Below are 20913 nucleotides of genomic sequence, written 5' to 3' on the forward strand. Positions count from 1 at the left end.
CTCATATAATGGTCTTTTGTAATTTGTCTTTGTACAGTGATGGATATGTAGGTTTAGCTGATAAAAAGAAAATGAGTGCAGGAGGTAGAAGGGTAGGGGTGGAAAATAAAGTGGTCACTGCGCGTGTAACAAGAGATTCAATTCTGCTGTTGGGAACCACACGCTAATTATAATTCGCTTGCTCTATGACAACTGACTCAAATAATCTATCAATACCTGTATGGATGTCTTAGCATGGAACACATATTTGAAACTGTTCAATGTGCATAACTTACCGGGAGTCTATCCCAGGACTCAGGGCACAAGGAGTGGGACACCCTGGGCAAGGTGTCAACCTATTGTAGGGCACAATTGCACACTCCCATTCAAACAATATGGACAATTTAGAGATGCCAGTCTGCCTGCAATGTGTCTTTGGACTGAAGGAAACTGTACTACCTGTTGGAAACCCCTAAAGCATGAAAGGAACATGCAAACTTCATGCACATAGGACAGATTGCATTCAACACAGTTTACAACCCACATTACAGTAAACACAGCACCCAACACAATTATCCTTATAATATCCAACTATTGCAGCTGAATCAGAAACTGGAAAACTATTTTGTAATGCATACAGTGAGGTGGAAATAGCAGCCAAATGCAGACCAGAATGCTGTATTTAATAAACAATAATACATTTAATACCCTAATTGTATCATCTCTACACTGGCTACCTGTTAAGTTTAGAATTGATTACAAACTGCTGCTACTTACATACAAGGCTCTTAATGGTTTAGCTCCCATGTTTCTAACAAGTCTTCTAACACGTTACAATCCTTCACGCTCTCTGAGATCACAAAACTCAGGACTTCTGGTAGTTCCCAGAATATCTGTCTACTAAAGGCGGTAGAGTGTTTACGCATTTCGTCTTCCTGATAGTGTTCGGGGCTCAGACACACTTTTCCATTTTAAATGTAGATTAAAAACTCATCTCTTTAGTCAGCCGTACACATAATTCATCCCATAATCTTGTGCTCTATTACATCTGACCAAATGCACATTATCATCTACTGCTTGCTAATATTATGAACAGCAGCTACGTTAATCCCTCTCCACTGCTTCTCTCTCACTGCTACCCATCCCGAGGCATCCAGTAATTGTACCAGCTCCGATTGTCTTCCGTGCCATGAAGATTTTGGACCTTCACCGAGATGAGGCCGACTCTGTGAGGATCCTGAGGCATCTACAGATGTTCCAGCTCCAGTTGGACTCTATACTAAAGAGGAGATGAGAACTCCATGTGGTTTTTGAGGACAACACTCTCCTCATCAATACATCATTTATCAGACTGTATATTTATAATCACACCCTCCAGTGTCACCCACATGAGGATGAGGTTCCCCTTTGTGTCTGGTTCCTCTCAAGGTTTCTTCCTTTACCATCTAAGGGAGTTTTTCCTCACCACAGTCACCTGAGTCACCTCAGACTTGCTCATTGGGGATAAATACAAACAGATTTAAATATATCTAATATTAATCTTGAATTTTTGTATTCTATTAATCTTTATATTATACTTTATTATATTATAATAACATTTTTGTTCTATGTTTATGTTCTGTAAAGCTGCTTTGAGACAATGTCAATTGTGAAAAACAAAATACAAATAAACTTGAATTTAACTGGAATTAACAAATATATAAATAAATAAATGAAATGCTATTCAGCATGGAGGGGCTCTGTAACTAAAGAGCGCGCGCGCGCGCATCTTAGGTACAGTGAGCTGTGCAGCCAGAGGACGCATTGACAATGATAAAGAACAGCTGAGAGAGGAGTTTCACACGTACTCTCTGCTAGGTTTCTCCAGCTGTGGTGCATCAGAATGGCAGACGTTAAATTACTTCTGTGATGACTCCTCTGAACGACACCGGGACGCGGATGCACGCAGATACCTCGCTGTTTCCCGTCGGCACGTACAAAGTTCTAGCCATTTCCATCGGGATCATTGGCGTGTTGGGTTTCTGCAACAATCTGCTCGTCCTCGCACTTTACTACAGGTTTAAGAGGCTGCGGACGCCCACTAACTTACTGCTAGTGAACATCAGTGTCAGTGACCTGCTGGTGTCGGTGTTCGGGACCAATTTCACCTTGGTCTCGTGCCTGGAGCACACATGGGTTTGGGACACCACCACGTGTGTGTGGGACGGATTCAGCAACAGTCTGTTCGGTTAGTCTTCATCATAATGTCATGTTTTTCTAATAACTTTTGAAGGATACGGGGAAATAGATGCATATACCCCATTTACAGTATGCTAGTACTCTGCAGATCTTCAGGTTAGTGCTCAGATTACAATTAGTGACTGAAACCCATTAAGCCCATTATTAAGCCATTCATTATTTGTCAGCTTTGTTCTACCTCATCAGCAATGGAAAAGGGCAACCACAATATCACCGCTGAGCACGGTTTACTTACATTTACATTTTCAGCATTTGGCAGACACCCTTATCCAGAGCAACATACATTATCTCATTTTTTAATTTTTTTATACAACTGAGCAATTGAGGGTTAAGGGCCTTGCTTCGGGTCCCAACAGTGGCAGCCTGATGGACCTTGGATTGAACTCACAACCTTCCAATTGGTAGCTCAACACCTTTATCACTAGGCTACCACACACCACAATACTTGACCCAGATATGGCAGTGTGTCTGAGCTACACTTACTCTCTACTAAGCTGGTTTTGTACAACAGAAGGCTACAAGTGGGCAATGTTGCCCCTTCAGATCTCCAGGGTCCCTCAGATCTCCTAGATCCTACACTTGTCACGGAGTCCTGGCCAGGAGGAAAGCGATACATAATTTTTATTACAGTATATGCCATTAATGAGATCTTGTAATATAATGTATAGCACAACTCTACTAGTTTCCTTGTATTAGATTAACCCTCCCATCTACTATTACTGACCAGCTGTCACTGATACTGGCCAATAATACATTTTCAGTACTATATAGTGGATATAAAAAGTGTACACATGCCTTTTAAAATGGCAGGATTTTGTGAGGTGAAAAAAAATTCAAAAAAAGATAAATCATAACAGAAATGTTAAACTAAATTCTAAACTAATTCTATCTAATATTTTCTTCACTTTTAAAAGACTCTTTCTTGTAAAAATTTTCTAGATCTGTCAAATTGTAAGTGCATCTACTGTTCACAGCCTGCTTGAGGTCACCCACAGATTTTTAGTTGGATTCAGCTCTGATCGTACATGTTATTTGGATGTATGCTTTAGGTCACTGTCGTGCTGAAAGGTGAAATTCCTTTTCATCTTCAGCCTACTAGCAGACACCTGAAGGTTGTACACTAATATTGATGGTATTTTTAGTAGTCCATGATTCCACATTAATAAAATCCCTCGTTCTAGCAGAAGAAAAGCAGCCATAAAGGAATATGCACCATGGTGCACTGTGGATATGGTGATTGCTTAGTGTAGTGTTTTAGTGTTTTTGCACCAAACATACCTTTTTGGAATTTGGTCCAAATTTGGTCCTTTTAAAATTGGTCTAATCAGACCATAACACATTTTGCAATATTATTTGGAGTGATTTATTTGATCTTCTGTCGAGTCAACACAGACGTGAAAAATATGAGATAGTTATCACATGCTGAGAGTAATTAGTGCTTGTTAGTTATTCTTTCTGCTCTTTAATGTTAGTGCATATCTCTTGGCAGCTTCTCTGGTAAGTTGTTGTTTTGTCTTTTTGTAAATTTTAGGCTGTCTTGTTTTTTTCTGATGTCATTGTGGTTACATCTAATGCAACAAAAATACCTTTACATAGAGAGATCCAGTGAAATAAGTCTATTGAAGTCTATGTTTCAAAATAGATATCACCGATTAACAATATAACAATATCACCTACCATGCATTGCATATGTTTACATTGTCTCTGGAGTAAGATTTATACATATGTGGGTAATTAGGTTAGTGTAACTAAGGTGTGTGCAGCAAAATATCTCATGCTTTTAATTGCACAGCCTCTGCAGATCAGTTGATGTTCAGAAGAGCAGCTGCAAAGGAGACAGAAACCAGAAAATCTTGTTAATAACTGTGGAAGGAGATACAGAGACAGTGTCTGTGTATGACCTAGATTTGCATCACGACTATGTTAATGAAAGGCAGAGTTTTGCACTCTGACTTCCAAGACAGGTACTTGTAAACATGGCACTGCTAGATTCTTAAAAGACTCTTTCATTGTTTAATTGAGGGGTTTGGTTTTGAACACAACACCCTTAAGCCAATCTCTAAGAAAAAGTTCCAAGTAGAAGTGGAAATCTTTTAGAAATTTTCACTTGTTCTCCCAGTTTTCCATTACCTGATTTGACAGGAAAAGCAATCAGAACACTTCAGAAGACTTCAGTTTACTTCTCATAGAATTTTTTTGCATATTGCTATTAACAATTGATATTGTTACAACACGGGTATACAGACATTTGTAGATAAATAGAGATCCCTAATAATCAAGGGGAAGAGAGAGTGCCAAGGAGAATACATGTAAAGCAGACAAGCTTGACAGACAGACAGAAGATAATTATGTATGATAAGACCTTACAGTGGTTTAAAATTGTACATCCTTTGAACAAAATGGAAGCTGGTTTGATCTTTTAATATAAGGTGGAATCCAGAAACCAGGGCATGAGGGAATTCTGATACATAAATCATCTACCAACTTTACCATGAACCTGAATGATTGACTCACTGGGGGATTGTTCCACACTGTAACATGCAGTCACATCCTGTGGTTGGCTATATTCAGTGTCAATCAAATGGCTTCTTAGAAAATGCAACACAAGGTACCTGGTATGCAACACAAGGCTTTCATTAGTGTTCTTGCTGAACCCATTGTGGTCTTTCTTTGTCATCCTAGGTATCGTGTCCATCATGACGCTATGTGCTCTGGCATATGAACGCTACATTCGAGTGGTACATGCCAAGGTCGTAGACTTCCCCTGGGCCTGGAAAGCCATCATGCATATCTGGCTGTACTCACTCGCATGGACTGTTGCTCCTCTCCTGGGCTGGAATAGGTACACCCTGGAGATCCACCAACTGGGCTGCTCTTTGGACTGGGCCTCTGAAGACCCCAATGATGCCTCCTTCATCCTGTTCTTCCTCCTTGCCTGCTTCTTTGTTCCTGTGGGGATCATGGCTTACTGCTATGGAAACATCTTGTACACAGTGCATATGGTAAGAAAAAAAGATCTTGCCATAAGATGTGTGTATATATATATATATATATATACGTATATATATATATATATATATATACGTATATATATATATATATATACGTATATATATATATATATATATATATATATATATATATATATATATATATATATATATATATATATATATATATATATCGCTGCTACTAGGCATTTTTCTATTATAAAGAAAACAAATTACCACATTTGGAAGATGGGGGTGTTTTTTTTTTTACTATGTTACTGTGCTTATTTCTCTGTATGTTTGCTAATGGATACTTGAACTTCCTCTGAATCAATAAAGTATCTATCCATTTATCTATGTTTATGTAGTCAGTTATGTCTAGTCTAATATTTCCTCATTGTCATGCTGGGACAGGTTTGCACTGAACAAAGATGTTTTACACAATTGTGTGCTTCTAACTTTGCAGCAACGGGTTGGCAAGGCTCAAAAAATGGGTGTGACGGTCAGGTGTCTGCACCATTTAGCAATGGTGTATCTGTCAATCAAAATCAAGACTTTATTACATACTGTTAGATCTGAAGGAAAACATAACTGGTGCCAGAAACCAGATATTCTTGTACTGTCAATAATGGTGGGCCACTTAATGAAAATATTTGTACTCACATAATTTGAAGAGTACAATCCAAAAACAATTGTGAAACACAGTCATTATATAATTGGTATTAATTAAAGAATATGAAACATGTAGAAAGCAAGCTAATACAATGTTTAATGGACATTTAATGATGCCATTATATTTTCAGAGGATGAAAGGTTTGTAAATTCCGTTTGCCAGTTGGCATGTTCTGCATGATGCTGTGCAACACTACTAGCACTTCTGCAAAGGCAAGTTTTAAACAAATTTTTTAAATGGACAAGTTATTCCCTATGAGGTGCTTGGTGTGGGTCATCAGCTGAGCGTAATACACAAACAAGATTTTATTTGTCCGTCACCATTGTCTTGTCACCTTACTTAATTTACACCAGATTCACTGGTCATAATTACTTTGTCTCTAGATTTTTACCTTTTATCAAATGTATGCTGTTCGTCATAACTAATATAAATATCCACAAATGGATTTAGCTTCAGCCATCCCCGACACTTCATTACATTCTTACGCTGTTAAATATTTTTGAGCTATGTCAGCAGCAAATTTTGGACTGTACAAGTGATCAAAATTCATGTGAAAATCAGACTTTCCGAAACTTTAGGTATACCATGTGAAGTAAAATACAGTTTATCATAGTGTTAATTCTTATCTCCCTTTCTCTCCATTTCTTTCTGTAGTTGCGTTCCATTGAGGATCTTCAAACAGTCCACATCATTAAGGTCCTACGCTATGAGAAGAAGTTGGCTGCTATGTTCCTGATGATGATTTTCTGTTATCTGGTGTGCTGGACACCCCATGTCGTGGTCTCAATGTTGGTAGCTTTTGGCAATCAGAATGCCGTCTCGCCCACTGTTGCCATCGTTCCCTCATTCTTCGCCAAGTCCAGCACAGCTTATAACCCAATTATATATGGCTTCATGAGCAGGAAGGTGAAGGAAATATACTCTAGACCTATAATTGAGATTACTGAGTAAGAAATCAGGGCATGAGGATATAAAATGATGCACACAGTAGATAGTGTTTATATCCTGTAGTACCAACATTAGTATGTCTTGTACACAAAGAATGCATTTATGTCTCATTTTCCCTTTGCATGTGTGTTTGTTCTTTGTTAGTTTCGGCGCTGCTTGCTGCAATTGCTGTGCTTCCGCTTGGCCCATCTGAAGTGCAGCATTAAGGATCACCCCCTGACCTGCTCCAGCCAACCAGTACGCCCCATAGTGATGTCCCAGAGCCGTGATGACAGGCCTAAGAAAAGGGTGACATTCAACTCCTCTTCCATTGTTTTCTTCATTGCCAGCAATGAAACAGACCCACCGGACATTAGCTACAAATATAGGGAGGCATCAGAGACCAATGTGATTCAAGTTCGACCCCTTTGACCCCACTACAAGAACACAAAACGTATTGGAACAGCAAAGCTTTTGTTTTTGCTGTGTACTGAAGACATTTGGGTTTGAGCTCAAAAAATGAATATCAGAATTTCAGATTTCATTTTAATTTCATTTTCTAGATGTGTTAAACAATGTGGCATATTTGGTGGCCACCCCCCCAATTTCTAGGTGGGCAAAACTCTTGGAACAGATTTTTAAATTAAGACGATATTTGGTTGCATATCCTTTCTTGCAATAGCTGCAAGCTGGAGACAAAATGACGTTCTTCCAATACTTTTGGAGAGCAAAATATATGTAATGAATTTCTATAGCTATTGTGTAGAGTCAGACTTTTCACATACTATCATGATGACTCATTCTATTTGATACATATACGTGAGGAAAAAACCCTTTTACATGATTGTTATGGTAAAAACTGTTCACATACATCATAAATACTGCTTTGTATAATATATATTTCTATAATATATAATTATATATTTACTTCGCTCATATAATTTTGAGTATTTGATAATGAAGGCTATATTTTATGCACCTTCATTACAGCCCCAAATAACCTGCTGTCTTACTCTGTTATTAATACTTTCCACATCCCGCCTGTATTTAGTCATCACAGTACTAAGGACCAGATACTTGACTTGACTGTGGAATGTTAAAAAATTATGCAAGATGAATTATCTTTTCGACATCCCTTGACTGAGTCAGCTTTTTGGTGTGCACACAGAATAAAATGACCTTCCATTCATCTAATGAACTTATCTACTGTAGGTAAAGAAGGAAGTTAAATGTAAATAATGTTTATATCTAAAAGGTCAGGCCTGCATATGGCCAAGATCATCTGAGCAGTTTCAAACTGAACAAGACTGATTGGGGTTCTAGGGCAGCATAACATATATCAGTGTGTATACAGGCACTCATCCATAGTACAATAGAGCAACACGATTATGCAGAATGTTACGTGAATATTAGTTTGATGGCCAATACTTTTATGGTATATGCCCTTATCCAGAACAACATACATTTATTTCGTTGATACAGCTGAGCAATTAGGATTATTAAGGGCCTTGCTCAGGGGCCCAGCAGAGGCAGCTTGGTAGCCCTGGAAATCGAACTCACAACTTTCCAGTCAATAATCCAAGACCTTCTGACTGATAAACAACTGAGGGATCATATCGATACAAACACAAAAATTATGTGTTGAGAAACAAGCAAACTGGGGAGGTCTGCTGACTAAAATGTTAGCAGAATGACTATGCATGAGTGCAAATGATGAGGCAGAGATGTAAAGTGTTATAGTCGTACATATATACCACATAAGAAGAGAGCAACACAGGTGATATGCAGCAAGCACAAATAAATCATATGGGCATTAGATAATGTATTGTAAATCTGAAATGACAGTATTACTTCTGTAGGTTGCTCTGGATTAGACCGTCTTCCAAGTGGCATAAGTGTAAATGTAATAAGTAAAACAAAAACAGACATAGTACTGTAAGTTGAACAAAATTCCAGAATTAAATTTTTAGATAGCAAATGGATAGTTCAATTTCATTCAAACATTGAAGTACATTTTCAATTTGCAAACACCTTTTATGTAAAAGATATTACTAATTCAATCCATGTATATGCAGGTAAATATTAAGTGTCTTGCTCAAGCGTTGCTCCAGGGCATTACAGCAATTTGACCTCGCCAGCTCCTAGTCACTAAGAAAGAGCTTCAACCTTAACCACCACAGCCAACTCTAATGCTTATTCATGGCATTAAAAATAAATCAAAAATATGTAACTATAATTTGAGTCTAAGAGACTTGTCTGGTCTGAAAACCGTGACATTATTTCTTTAATTATGTTCACTGATTTATAATTAATTTGTCTAATAGAAATTACTGTTATTCAACAAGATTAAACCCAGTCCAGCCCTCTTGTTCTGTTCATACAAAGCTTTTTTAAACACATAAGGATTTGTTGGATGTAATAGTAAATTTTAATATTAAGTATTCATTGGAATTGGGGATGGCCAAAAACTTATGGAGGATGATGGAGACATCTTGAAATATCTTCAAGGTTCTCTTGGGGAATCTTAGTTTTGGAACCAGTTAAGAGCTAGAAGTTTGCTCCATAGCTGCTCCACAGTGATGCTGGGCTTTTTGGGAAAGTATCTTATTAGCAAATAAGTCGCTCCCACTGTGGACACTGTCCCCCAAAGCAACAGGCCCTGAGTAATCGCCTGCAAAAAACAAGGACCAATTTAATGCCATGACCATGTATCAGATTTTTCTTATTGCTTTTCAAAAAAAGTAAGTGAAAACATAGGCAAAGATTTATGTAATATTTCTTACTAGAAGATTAGAGTGCAATCATATAAGACGATAAATGCTTTGTTCTATCAGCAGATAATATTAAGCTAATAATAATTTTTGTTCGTTTTTTGGGTAATGGACATATTTTTAATAATAATTGAGTTTAGTGATGAACAATTTAGGCATTAAAGGCAAATGCCATGTGGCAAACTGACATTTCTGTTAAAAAGGATGTCTGATATTCTCAGTCTTTCTAGTTGCTTGGACACAACTGTCATTTTCACACACAGACACACAACCAAACAAACACCCACCCACCCACACACACACACACACTTTTGAATGGTTTATTTACCTTGTTCTGCCATTTCCAACGCATCACTGCTTCATGGTAGCGTGTTCGTGTGAAGGTGACCTGAGAACAAACAAGCTCAAAGGTGATTTTTGTTCATTAAACAGACATAATAAGGTTTGGAAACAAGGAAAAGATTAAGCGCAAAATGACTTACCATTGTGTATAATGGGATTATTGTTCTTGGCATTATAAAATGTAGTGCATTGTCCAGATATTTACGGAACAGGAAGTATTTGGAGTTTACATGTGCTCGCATCTAAGACACAAAAAAGAACTGTTAAAATACTCAATAGCAAGATGTTTTATTCAAAGCATTACAACAAAAACATACAATTGCACATCCCTGTTAATTTGCTGACTTTTGTAATGCAAACAATTAAATTGAATACAAGTTAAATCATGTCAGAGGTTTTTCTACTTTGAATGTTATATAGCAACCATTCAAGGGTTTGCACACGAATGCTAAGAGATTACCATAAGTTTCAAATGTTTCGTATTTTCGTTTCGTTTTCGTATTTGGTTATCAAATTCAACATGAAAAAAGATCCAACATGATGATTTTTTTTACATGTAATTTTTAAATGAGTGTGTAGTCTTTTTCTATCCACTGTATATATATATATTTAAAACATCTACTGATATCCATAACCGTATTTACTATGTATCTGAGTTTGATTTTGTATGTTCTTTTTTTATCTTCAAATTTACAATCATGTCCCCATACTGATGTCTACCCCTTTAAGCTGGACTGTCTGCTACTGTGCTATTCCACATGTTAGCTGGTCTAAAATACTAAAATATTTCAGGATACATATACTGTATTATTTAAAAAAATTCAATCATTAAATCTTTGCCTCTACCCCCTAATGTTTCCTTGCAAATTTTTATACATTTTAAAAAAGAAAGCCTATCTTCTGTGATGTCCATGGATTAATAAAGACGGTGGATTTGAGGAGAAATTCTACACTGAATATAAATTTTTCAAACCCATCAATAGACAATAGGACAAAGCTGTATTAGTATTTACTGTAAATTCATTAGTATCATCCATGTAGTATTACATGTGTATACAACCTATACTCCAAATATATGCCACACTACATTTGTAATAAAATAAATTACCTCTATATAATTGTACATAGCCAAATCAGCTATGGCGTGGTCATCAGGTACACGAACTCGTGTGTACTCCGGGAGAACAGCAGCTGTCAAAAATACACGTATATATAAATAACCGGTTACTGTTACTCTATCGAATCACTAAGATCTGTTCTTGGTTACAACAACTACAATTATAATGCAGCTTAGACGAGGCTGACAATGTGATTCTCACTCACTCACTCATTTTCTACCGCTTATCCGAACTACCTCAGGTCACGGGGAGCCTGTGCCTATCTCAGGCATCATCAGGCATCAAGGCAGGATACACCCTGGACGGAGTGCCAACCCATCTCAGGGCGCACACACACTCCCTCATTCACACACTACAAACAATTTTCCAGAGATGCCAATCCACCTACCATGCATGTCTTTGGACCGGGGGAGGAAACCGGAGTACCCGGAGGAAACCCCCAAGGCACGGGGAGAACATGCAAACTCCACACACACACAAGGCGGAGGCGGGAATCGAACCCCGACCCTGGGGGCGTGAGGTGAACATGCTAACCACTAAGCCACCGTGCCCCCGACAATGTGATTAATGTGTAAATAAGCGAGGTCTACTCAGTAAGTGAAGCTTTTACTCCAACACAAGCTTATATATTTTAAATTACTGTGAATGTGAAGAATGTGAATAGTGGAGAGTGAATTATTCACTGTTATAAAAAAAAAACTGCAGATTGTGATAAAGCACAATGACACAGGCTTACAAAGATCTTCATTTAACTGATCCAGAATCTCATCAAAAACAAGGCAGTCCTCAAAGCCCTAAGACACAAAGGCAGAAAAATAACTCAGGCAGTTACAGATTAAATGTTTTTGTGACAGAATGCTTCATAATTGAATCTTTTTTATATTAGATTTTATATCGTTTCTGAATTATTCAGAATTCTGGATATGTAGTGCATGCCATTTTGAACATTTTAACATAGTTTTACTAGTTTCCATCTATTAAGTAGTTTATACATTATAAATCCGGTATGACAATAGCAAATTCATGAACATACTATGGCCTGTACAGAGAAAATTACAGGTTACACTGTACAACTTTGATTCTTATGATCCTTCCTTGGCACTATACTAAAATAATTTGATTTCTAATCAAACTATGGTTCAAAAACAGCTCAAATACTATACAAAATTCAGAAAATTAAAATAGCAGTAAAAATCCATTCACTATGGCCTCATAATTCCCATTCTTCTCATTTATACTCACTGCATTCATGCCCTGGCCATAAAATGGCACCACAGCATGAGCAGCGTCCCCCATTAAAACACATTTGTCGTTCAAATGATAAGGAAAGCACTTCACTGACACCATGGCCTGAGCAGGCAGTTGGAAAAAGTCCCTCTTTAGAGCATCACTGAAACACACAATGCAAAGAGATAAGAACTGGGAACCTAACTTCCTAGATTTATCCAAATTCATTTCAGTAAGTGCACAGAAAAATGCTACAGCTGTGCATAACTGCTGTAAAAGCCAGCACGTACGTGTATACACACCATAAACACATACACACCACACAATAGTCAACCGTATTTGCTGACCCAAGTTTACACTGCTTATGTAATTTTGGCATCATTAATCCTGGTCCCTGTGCAGCAACGGTTCATTCAACTCATGTGAACTGTGTGTGTTATTTTTTGTTGGAAATAATATATAATTGTATATATATATATATATATATATATATATATATATATATATATATATATATATACGAATCAAAATTTTTGAATCAAAATATCTTTTTACTTTTATATATCTGGCAGAAAAGTTTAGTTCAGTTTGGACTGTGAAAACTTTTACACACAACTATAATATAATAAAATATTTATAAGTGAAGTGAAATATTTATAAGTATAATAAAATATTTAATATCAGCGAAGCCCATTGTGCTGAGATCCTCTGAGATGTGAGTCAATATTAAATCCATTGACCAAAATCCACAAAAAAAATTGTCTTTATCTATAATTTCTAAATTTACAATTAATAATAATGGCAACAAATCTCTAGTGTCATTTTTTGATGCCAAATCTAATCTAGTGATTTCATTATGGTGAAATACAGCATAATGCAGGAAATGGTTTCTAATTGGGAACTTCAGTGTAATAGGTTTAACAGTAGATGGTTATAACAGACATAACCTACAGTAAACCCTGCATTGCAGAAGAAAATGAATATCCCATAGACTTCAAACAGCAGAGCACAGATTTTTTTCAGAGCTTAAAGTTTCTTCCCTCACTGGATTCAAAAGTCTTGCACAGTTTAACAGCTTCCATATCGTCAGTAACCTGATGCACCCTGTACTTCTCAAAGTAAAACCTTATAACTGTGGGCAGCACATCTGCCTACCTGCAATTTCACACTTAACAGACAGTAGGCTTGGAATTTCTGTGTGAATGCACAAATTGGGACAGTAAAAAAAAGGCTGTACTGTACAATACAATTCAGACTGCAAAATAAAGGAGAAAAAGAGATTGAACATTTCTTACACTCCTAAGAGTGGGATGGAATCTGGGAAGTATTTCTGAAAGAAGTTCAGCAGCTCATCGTCTGTGGTAATCTTCTCAAATTCCTCAAATGGCATGAAGAGGGTGCAGGTGAAGGTCTTGTCCTTTAAAACACATGATAAACACTCTAGGATCTTTGATTGGAGTCTTAATAGCAAGCACAGTACATGTATCATATTCAAAGTTTTTAAGCACAGTTCAATGCTTAAACATGATTGGTCTGTGGGTGTGCATTATTTTTGTATAACATTTTATTTGTCACATACATAAACATACACGGTACGACATGTAGTTTTACATGTGAGAAGAAATACAATAATAATGAATATGTAAAATGTAGGCGCAATGTAAAGAGAGAAAATATACAATAAACTACGGTGGTCAAGAAGTGCAAAACAAATTAACAAATCCGAAAACACATTATCAAATCTGAAAACACACTAACAAATCCGAAAACACATTAACATATCTGAAAACACATTAACAAATCCAAACTATGTGTTGGTATAGTCTGTGAATGGAAACTTAGCATCATCGGACGAGACACCTTTCATTCACCTGTATATCTTTAATGACAGGTGTCTTGTCCAATGATCGGTAAGTTTCCATTCACAAACTATACCTACCTCTTCCGGGTTGTCTGAATCGGTGCACTAAACACATTAACAAATCCGAAAACAAATTAGCAAATCTGAAAACACATTAACAAATCAGAAAACACATTAACAAATCAGAAAACACATTAACAAATCCGAAAACACATTAACAAATCTGAAAACACATTAACAAATCCGAAAACACGACATTTCAGACAACCCGGATGAGGTTGGTATAGTTTGTGATTGGACAAGACACCTGTCAATCAAGGTATACATGAAGTTCAACAGTCTTCCGCAGGGAAAAGTTGGAATGGATGGATGGAATGGATTACTGTGGATTAATTCTGTTATGGGGGGCACGGTGGCTTAGTGGTTAGCACGTTCGCCTCACACCTCCAGGGTTGGGGGTTCGATTCCCGCCTCCGCCTTGTGTGTGTGGAGTTTGCATGTTCTCCCCGTGCCTCGGGGTTTCCTCCGGGTACTCTGGTTTCCTCCCCCGGTCCAAAGACATGCATGGTAGGTTGACTGGCATCTCTGGAAAATTGTCCGTAGTCTGTGATTGCGTGAGTGTGTGTGTGTGTGTGCCCTGCGAAGGGTTGGCACTCCGTCAAGGGTGTATCCTGCCTTGATGCCCGATGACGCCTGAGATAGGCACAGGCTCCCCGTGACCCGAGGAAAATGAGTGAGTGAGTGAGAGTAATTCTGTTATTTTCTTATATTTAAATGGAGAACTTTACACATTACACATAAGATTCCATACCTGTATATCTTGAGTGACAGGTTTCTTGTCCAATGATCGGTAAGTTTCCATTCAAAAACGATACACTACCGTTTCCGGGTTGTCTGACTTGTCCTTGTGTTTTCGGATTTGTTAATGTGTTTTCGGATTTGTTCATTTGTTTTCGGATTTGTTCATTTGTTTTCGGATTTGTTAATGTGTTTTCGGATTTGTTCATTTGTTTTCAGATTTGTTAATTTGTTTTCGGATTTGTTAATGTGTTTTCGGATTTGTTAATTTGTTTTCGGGTTTGTTAATGTGTTTTCGGATTTGTTAATTTGTTTTCGGGTTTGTTAATGTGTTTTTGGATTTGTTAATTTGTTTTCGGGTTTGTTAATGTGTTTTCGGATTTGTTAATTTGTTTTCGGATTTGTTAATGTGTTTTCGGATTTGTTAATTTGTTTTCGGATTTGTTAATGTGTTTTCGGATTTGTTAATTTGTTTTCGGATTTGTTAATGTGTTTTCGGATTTGTTAATTTGTTTTCGGATTTGTTAATGTGTTTTCGGATTTGTTAATTTGTTTTTGGATTTGTTAATGTGTTTTCGGAGTTGTTAATTTGTTTTGCACTTCTCTGCCACTGTAATAAACAGATTTATGAATCTCCACACAATAAGGACAAATAAAAAAAGTAAGAATAAAAACAGATCTGTACAATATGCAATGAATGGGATGGAATGCGGATAAGTATGTTTAATATAATTTAGATCTATAGTATATACATGATAATGTGCAAACTAGTGTGACCAGTGCGAAAGGAGTGCTATTACATTACAGGCAGATCCGGCTGATACAAACGAGAGGTTAATATTAAAGGTGGTGTACACAATGTTTGAGAAATGCTTCAGAAAACTGAGTCGGGCCGACAAACAAAACAAACGTGTAGCCAATGAGCAGAAAGGGGCGTGTCTTGTCAATATGGGCGGAGAGAGTGTTCAGTGCACATGTCTGAAAGCGATTGAAACATTGACATGGCGGATAAAAACGAAAAGCAAAAGAAGGCTTATGATAAGGCAAGAAGCAGGACCCGTGTTAATATAGGATCAGCTTTCCAGCGCTGGAGAGAACTGAAGGAGCGGGAAAGCCTGCGATGGGACGCCGAGGTTGCTTTTTTCCTTCTTGATAGGTGAGTAACGTTGGTTTTGCTTTGTTTCACAGAACTAATATATGACGTTCTTTGCATGATTATGCTTGTGTGTCAATTTAGCTTGTTTGTTTATCTGCAATCATATTGTTCTTCCCTTCAGCTATGATAAAGACACATTTCTTTCATTTGCCTGGGTTATGTATGTGTGTTTGCAGAGCTATCAATACAGGGGTGACACCCATTTGGGTTAGAGGCGTGTTTGTTTTGGTGATTTCAAATGTCAACATTGGCTTTCAAACAACGGAGACCCCACCTTTAATGCATTATTGTTTCTTTAGTATACATAGGGATTTCCAGTCGTTCTTTTGTTATTCCTTACATATCATTGTGATGATATGTAATCCCAATAGTAGTTTTTATCAGATTAGAATGGAACTCTTAAGTGCATTTGTGCAAAAGTAAAGTAAAACCATGAAAATGTCATGGTTACTTGTTACTTGTTTTCTGGCTGACATCTTTATGTTCCTTTTTTATGTAGTACTGATATAATTTGGAATCCTATTTAGAGAGTAGACCTTTTTATTGACTCTTAATCAGGTTCAGGTGTAACCCACTTGGTATATACCTGGATTTAGCACATCAGATCACCAGAAACGTAAATGTAAAAGACTCTATAACTATAATTTAGTGATCAAAATCACTTCATGTAAAACTAAAAAAAAGAAAGTGTATAACTTCCTAAATGTGACTTACACATATGATTTACACTTACCATGTTTGGGAGAGCAATCATCATAAATGTGTTCCTAGGCCAGATATGAAGAAAATTGGGCTCCATTGCAAACTGAGGATAAAGACAAAGATTAACGGGGTACACTGTATATAAAAAAGGCAATTGCCTTCACAACTATAAAAATGCAAATGTTTAGCACAATGATGTGTACATTTGATAAAGGAAATAAATACTACACTGTAGATACCAAATATACACTGACAATATGAAACCATTACAGCATAGGACTTTTTAAGGTTCTTTAGAATGTTTAGGTTCAATATCACGTGTTATTTTTGAACAACTTAATTTTATAGATATACTCAGATATTAGATTAAAACTTTACTATAATAACTTGAAATATGCTGTTATGATAAAATAATGAGATATTACAAAAGAGAACTTATACAAAAGATGTTGTTCATTATACTGGGAAGGGTTTAAAGGCCATTCTCCAAACAAATTGAAATATACCAGTCTACAGTGAGAAGGGGTGTTTACAAATGGAGATTAGGGTGTAATTTTAGGGTCTGAGAGGGTTGCCATCACTTACATCACCATTTCTTGGAGGCATAGTGAGCTCAAGGTATCCATGTGGGATGTAGGTCTGGCTGTAATCAAAGCGACTGCGACGTAAAAACTGCTTTCTTGTGGCAGAGAAGGCACCGTCGCAGCCCACTATGAGATCTGCCTGGATCTCCTTTTCAGCACCATCAGGCCTACAAAGAGACAACATAAAAAAATTTCATTTAAAACAAACAAATTTCTATGAAATGAAAAAAGAGACTGTTTACCCAAGAAAGGTCATGGTCCCTGTTTCTGGACTCCAGTCAAGCAGTTTATGGTTAAAGTTCAGTTGTGTGTTTGGATATGCTTCAGCCGCTGGAGAGAGAGAATATTTGTCAAAACATGTTTTACTCATTGTACATGACATTTAAACAAAAGTCTCAGTATCACACCCTTGCCTCGTTGTGAATAAGTTTTAAAAACTTATATTGTAGTACCACAAACTCTCCATCATGAAACCAGGTTACTACTAAATACTAGAATACTTAGAAATTATGTTAACCTTTATTTTGGCAAGAACGTTTTTTCTTCTTCCCAATTGGTAGCTCAGTAATTACACGAATAAAGATTTAAAGCATATGTGTGATTACCTGTTAGCAGCTCCTTATTGAGGTTGGCTCTACCTACAGAAAGGATGTACTGAAAAGAAACAATATAGGAAAACATTTAAGCAATTAAATAGTGAATTACTAAATAATGAGCTCATGTAAATAGAATGAGGGCGGCAAAACATTTAAATGACAAAAAATTATGTCCTAACCAATGTGGTAAATTCTAAAACAGTTGAATATTTATTTTTACGTTCTAGCTGCTGCTTGTCACTTTTATTTTAATGACAATGTTATAACATTTCTGAGTAAAACAAACCTGTGAATACAAATTGACCGATGCTGAGCGTATTATTTATTAATATAGTTTTATTTCTATTGCTCCATTCATTTCATGATTTTTTTATATAAAATGACCAGAAAACTCCATTTAAACATACCAAATGTTGATAATACAGCTCAGTGAAGGAGGTAAAAGTTTCTAAAGAGTGGGAGTTTCACTCATTCTTTTGCTTTTATGTAGAGTGAACTTTATCCTGCAAACACTGGTTATAATGTACTTCTGGTCAATACAGAACCTATTATTTGAACCAGGGGTTAAAACACCTGATTCAACTCAATAGTCAATTACCAGGGTTTATATGTTTGGTAAAGCAATGAAATTGCTAAACATTTCTGGACTCCGACCCTGCAAAGATGTGCACCCTTGGTTTAAATATTCATAGTCCATGCTGAAAAACATGTGCGAACATCCAGGTTGATGATATTTTTAAAAGGTAATTGGGGTCAGGTGTTCTAGTCAGTAAGCTAGTGCTGGAGCCATGAGGAGCAGTTCATAGCAGTTAATTTAATAAAAGGCACCCAGAGTGTTAATTTTTACGTCAAGCAAATAGTAAACCATACCCTACTCAAAATAAAAATCTAAGATGCAAAAATGTGCTGTGCTGTGACAAAATAATATTGATACTGGCCTACCTGGCCTTTCTTTCCATAAGGTATGGGAGAACGTTTTCCATTCACATTGTGGATCATACGAGCATGCATCGGGATGCCCTTAGAAACAACCTGCATTTGATAGACAGCAAAATGATAAACATAGTGTATATTTGAGCATGTCGTCAAATCTTAATCTAACAAATATAGGTTTAAACTGTTTTGCCTTACGTCATATAAACTACAATTATTGCACCCTGAATTCAGAGAATGGTAAATAAAAAATACAACAAATGGTAAAAGAAATGATAAAAAATGCCAGATATCCAAAATGATGTTTAATTTTATATTTATGCTTTATATTAAAAATATATATTTAAATTATATTAATCACAGTCAGTATAGTGATACCTTGTCTTCCATTCCAACATGTTTTAAAGCTTGGCGTCCCCGATGAGAGAGGGCGAGATTTATGCTCCTGCCCTTTACTATTTTGGCACTGCGAATATCTGTGGAGGAATTAAAGTCAGTTATACATAATAACATACAACACCAAAATGAATAATAATAATAATAATAATAATAATAATAATAATAATAATAATAATAATAATAATAATAATAATAATGTTTTACATTTTAATTCTAGAATATTGCATTTAAGAGGTAAATTCTGGTTATTTACAAGTGCATACTTAATAAATGTACTTTGCTCTGCCTGTAGGAAATAAATCTATGTATATACCTTCTCTAGATTCAAACACTGCAACCTCAAAACCTCTTTTTGCAAGGAAACATGCATTTAAGCCACCAACCTAAATCAGAAGAAAGTCATGTTGATCATGTCTAAAAAGGACAGCATCATTAAATGTTATTGTGGAAATATAATTAATTGAATATATTTGAACTAATCATATAAGTTTTTTTTGGAAAAGTCTTCTTTTTTGACTATTTTTACAAACTTTGTGTGATGCATGAAGTCACATTCCATCCCATTCTAAAATTATTGTAAAACCATGTTTAATTTTCTGCACCTAAAACAATATGCCACGACATGAATTAATTACTATTATTTAATTTCCTCAGAGCAAGTACTTCTTTATCCAACTCCCATTTCTAACAATATTTAAGGGCTGTGATGTTATAATATTGCACAAGCATATTATAACTTATTGAGCACTCTGTGTTTCATTCAGAATTTAACAGAATTTTAATTAATTATTTAAGCATAAAATATGCTTATATACCTCTCAAAAAATATCTTAACAAATTTATAAACTGAAATGTAAGTAATGTGGTAAATTAGGAGTTTAGGATCTATGAAACGTATTTCACTGTATAATGAAGAATGCCATTAAGATGTCTTACCAATCCGCCTCCTACTATTGCTACTTTTTTCTTGGTGGATTTATTCTTCATGCTTGAGTACTCCATATTACTGCAAATACCTTTACCTCAGAAAAGACCTTGCGGTATCAGTAGAGATCCACAAGCTGTTAATAGTAAGCAAGAAAATAAAAGAAAAAAGCCAGCTACCTGTCGGCTGAGTATGTTCAGTTAAACTGATATGTACTGTAAATAAACGAAGGACTACAAACAGACATGGGTTCAAAGCTCGCATGCTTAGCACATGACTGTTAATAAAGGAAGTGAGATATATGAAATGTACAATTATTAACCCCCCACAGTGAAGACACAGCAGTGCAAGAGTAAATGGTGTAATATAAAATAAATACTGTTTTATATATATACATACAGTATCTCACAGAAGTAAGTGCACCCCTCACATTTTTGTAAATATTTTATATCTTTTCATGTGACAACACTGAAGAAATGGCACTTTTCTATAATATAAAGTAGTGAAAGTGACATACGGCTAAGTATGGTGACCCATACTCAGAATTCGTTCTCTGCATTTAAGTGCACACACACAGCAGTGAACACACACACCGTGAACACACACCCAGAGCAGTGGGCAGCCATTTTTATGCTGCGGCGCCCAGGGAGCAGTTGGGGGGATTTGGTGCCTTGCTCAAGGGCACCTCAGTCGT

General features: G+C 36.3%; 2 protein-coding genes and 1 long non-coding RNA gene across 3 annotated transcripts; 1 reads left to right on the forward strand and 2 right to left on the reverse strand.

The window, feature by feature from the left end:
* The first annotated feature begins 1887 nt into the window (after window positions 1–1887).
* On the forward strand, window positions 1888–7239 carry opn3 (opsin 3). Its single transcript, XM_060872803.1, has 4 exons — window positions 1888–2206; window positions 4900–5219; window positions 6535–6786; window positions 6973–7239. The coding sequence occupies exons 1-4, from the start codon at window positions 1888–1890 to the stop codon at window positions 7237–7239; spliced, it is 1158 nt and encodes a 385-aa protein (XP_060728786.1).
* A 1295-nt stretch (window positions 7240–8534) lies between these two features.
* On the reverse strand, window positions 8535–20438 carry LOC132847486 (kynurenine 3-monooxygenase). Its single transcript, XM_060872802.1, has 15 exons — window positions 20231–20438; window positions 19608–19677; window positions 19274–19371; window positions 18905–18994; window positions 17972–18020; window positions 17609–17696; window positions 17368–17533; window positions 16814–16885; window positions 13561–13682; window positions 12281–12428; window positions 11775–11832; window positions 11029–11111; window positions 10061–10162; window positions 9907–9966; window positions 8535–9478 (listed from the first exon to the last, which is right to left on the reverse strand). Exons 1-15 carry the CDS (start codon window positions 20294–20296, stop codon window positions 9332–9334), a joined length of 1419 nt encoding a protein of 472 aa, XP_060728785.1. The 5' UTR covers window positions 20297–20438; the 3' UTR covers window positions 8535–9331.
* On the reverse strand, window positions 13812–16803 carry LOC132847488 (uncharacterized). Its single transcript, XR_009648643.1, has 2 exons — window positions 14938–16803; window positions 13812–14819 (listed from the first exon to the last, which is right to left on the reverse strand). It is a non-coding gene; the product is annotated as an uncharacterized LOC132847488 (long non-coding RNA).
* Window positions 20439–20913: the final 475 nt, after the last annotated feature.

This window comes from Tachysurus vachellii, chromosome 6 (assembly GCF_030014155.1).
Source record: "Tachysurus vachellii isolate PV-2020 chromosome 6, HZAU_Pvac_v1, whole genome shotgun sequence".
Taxonomy (NCBI): domain Eukaryota; kingdom Metazoa; phylum Chordata; class Actinopteri; order Siluriformes; family Bagridae; genus Tachysurus; species Tachysurus vachellii.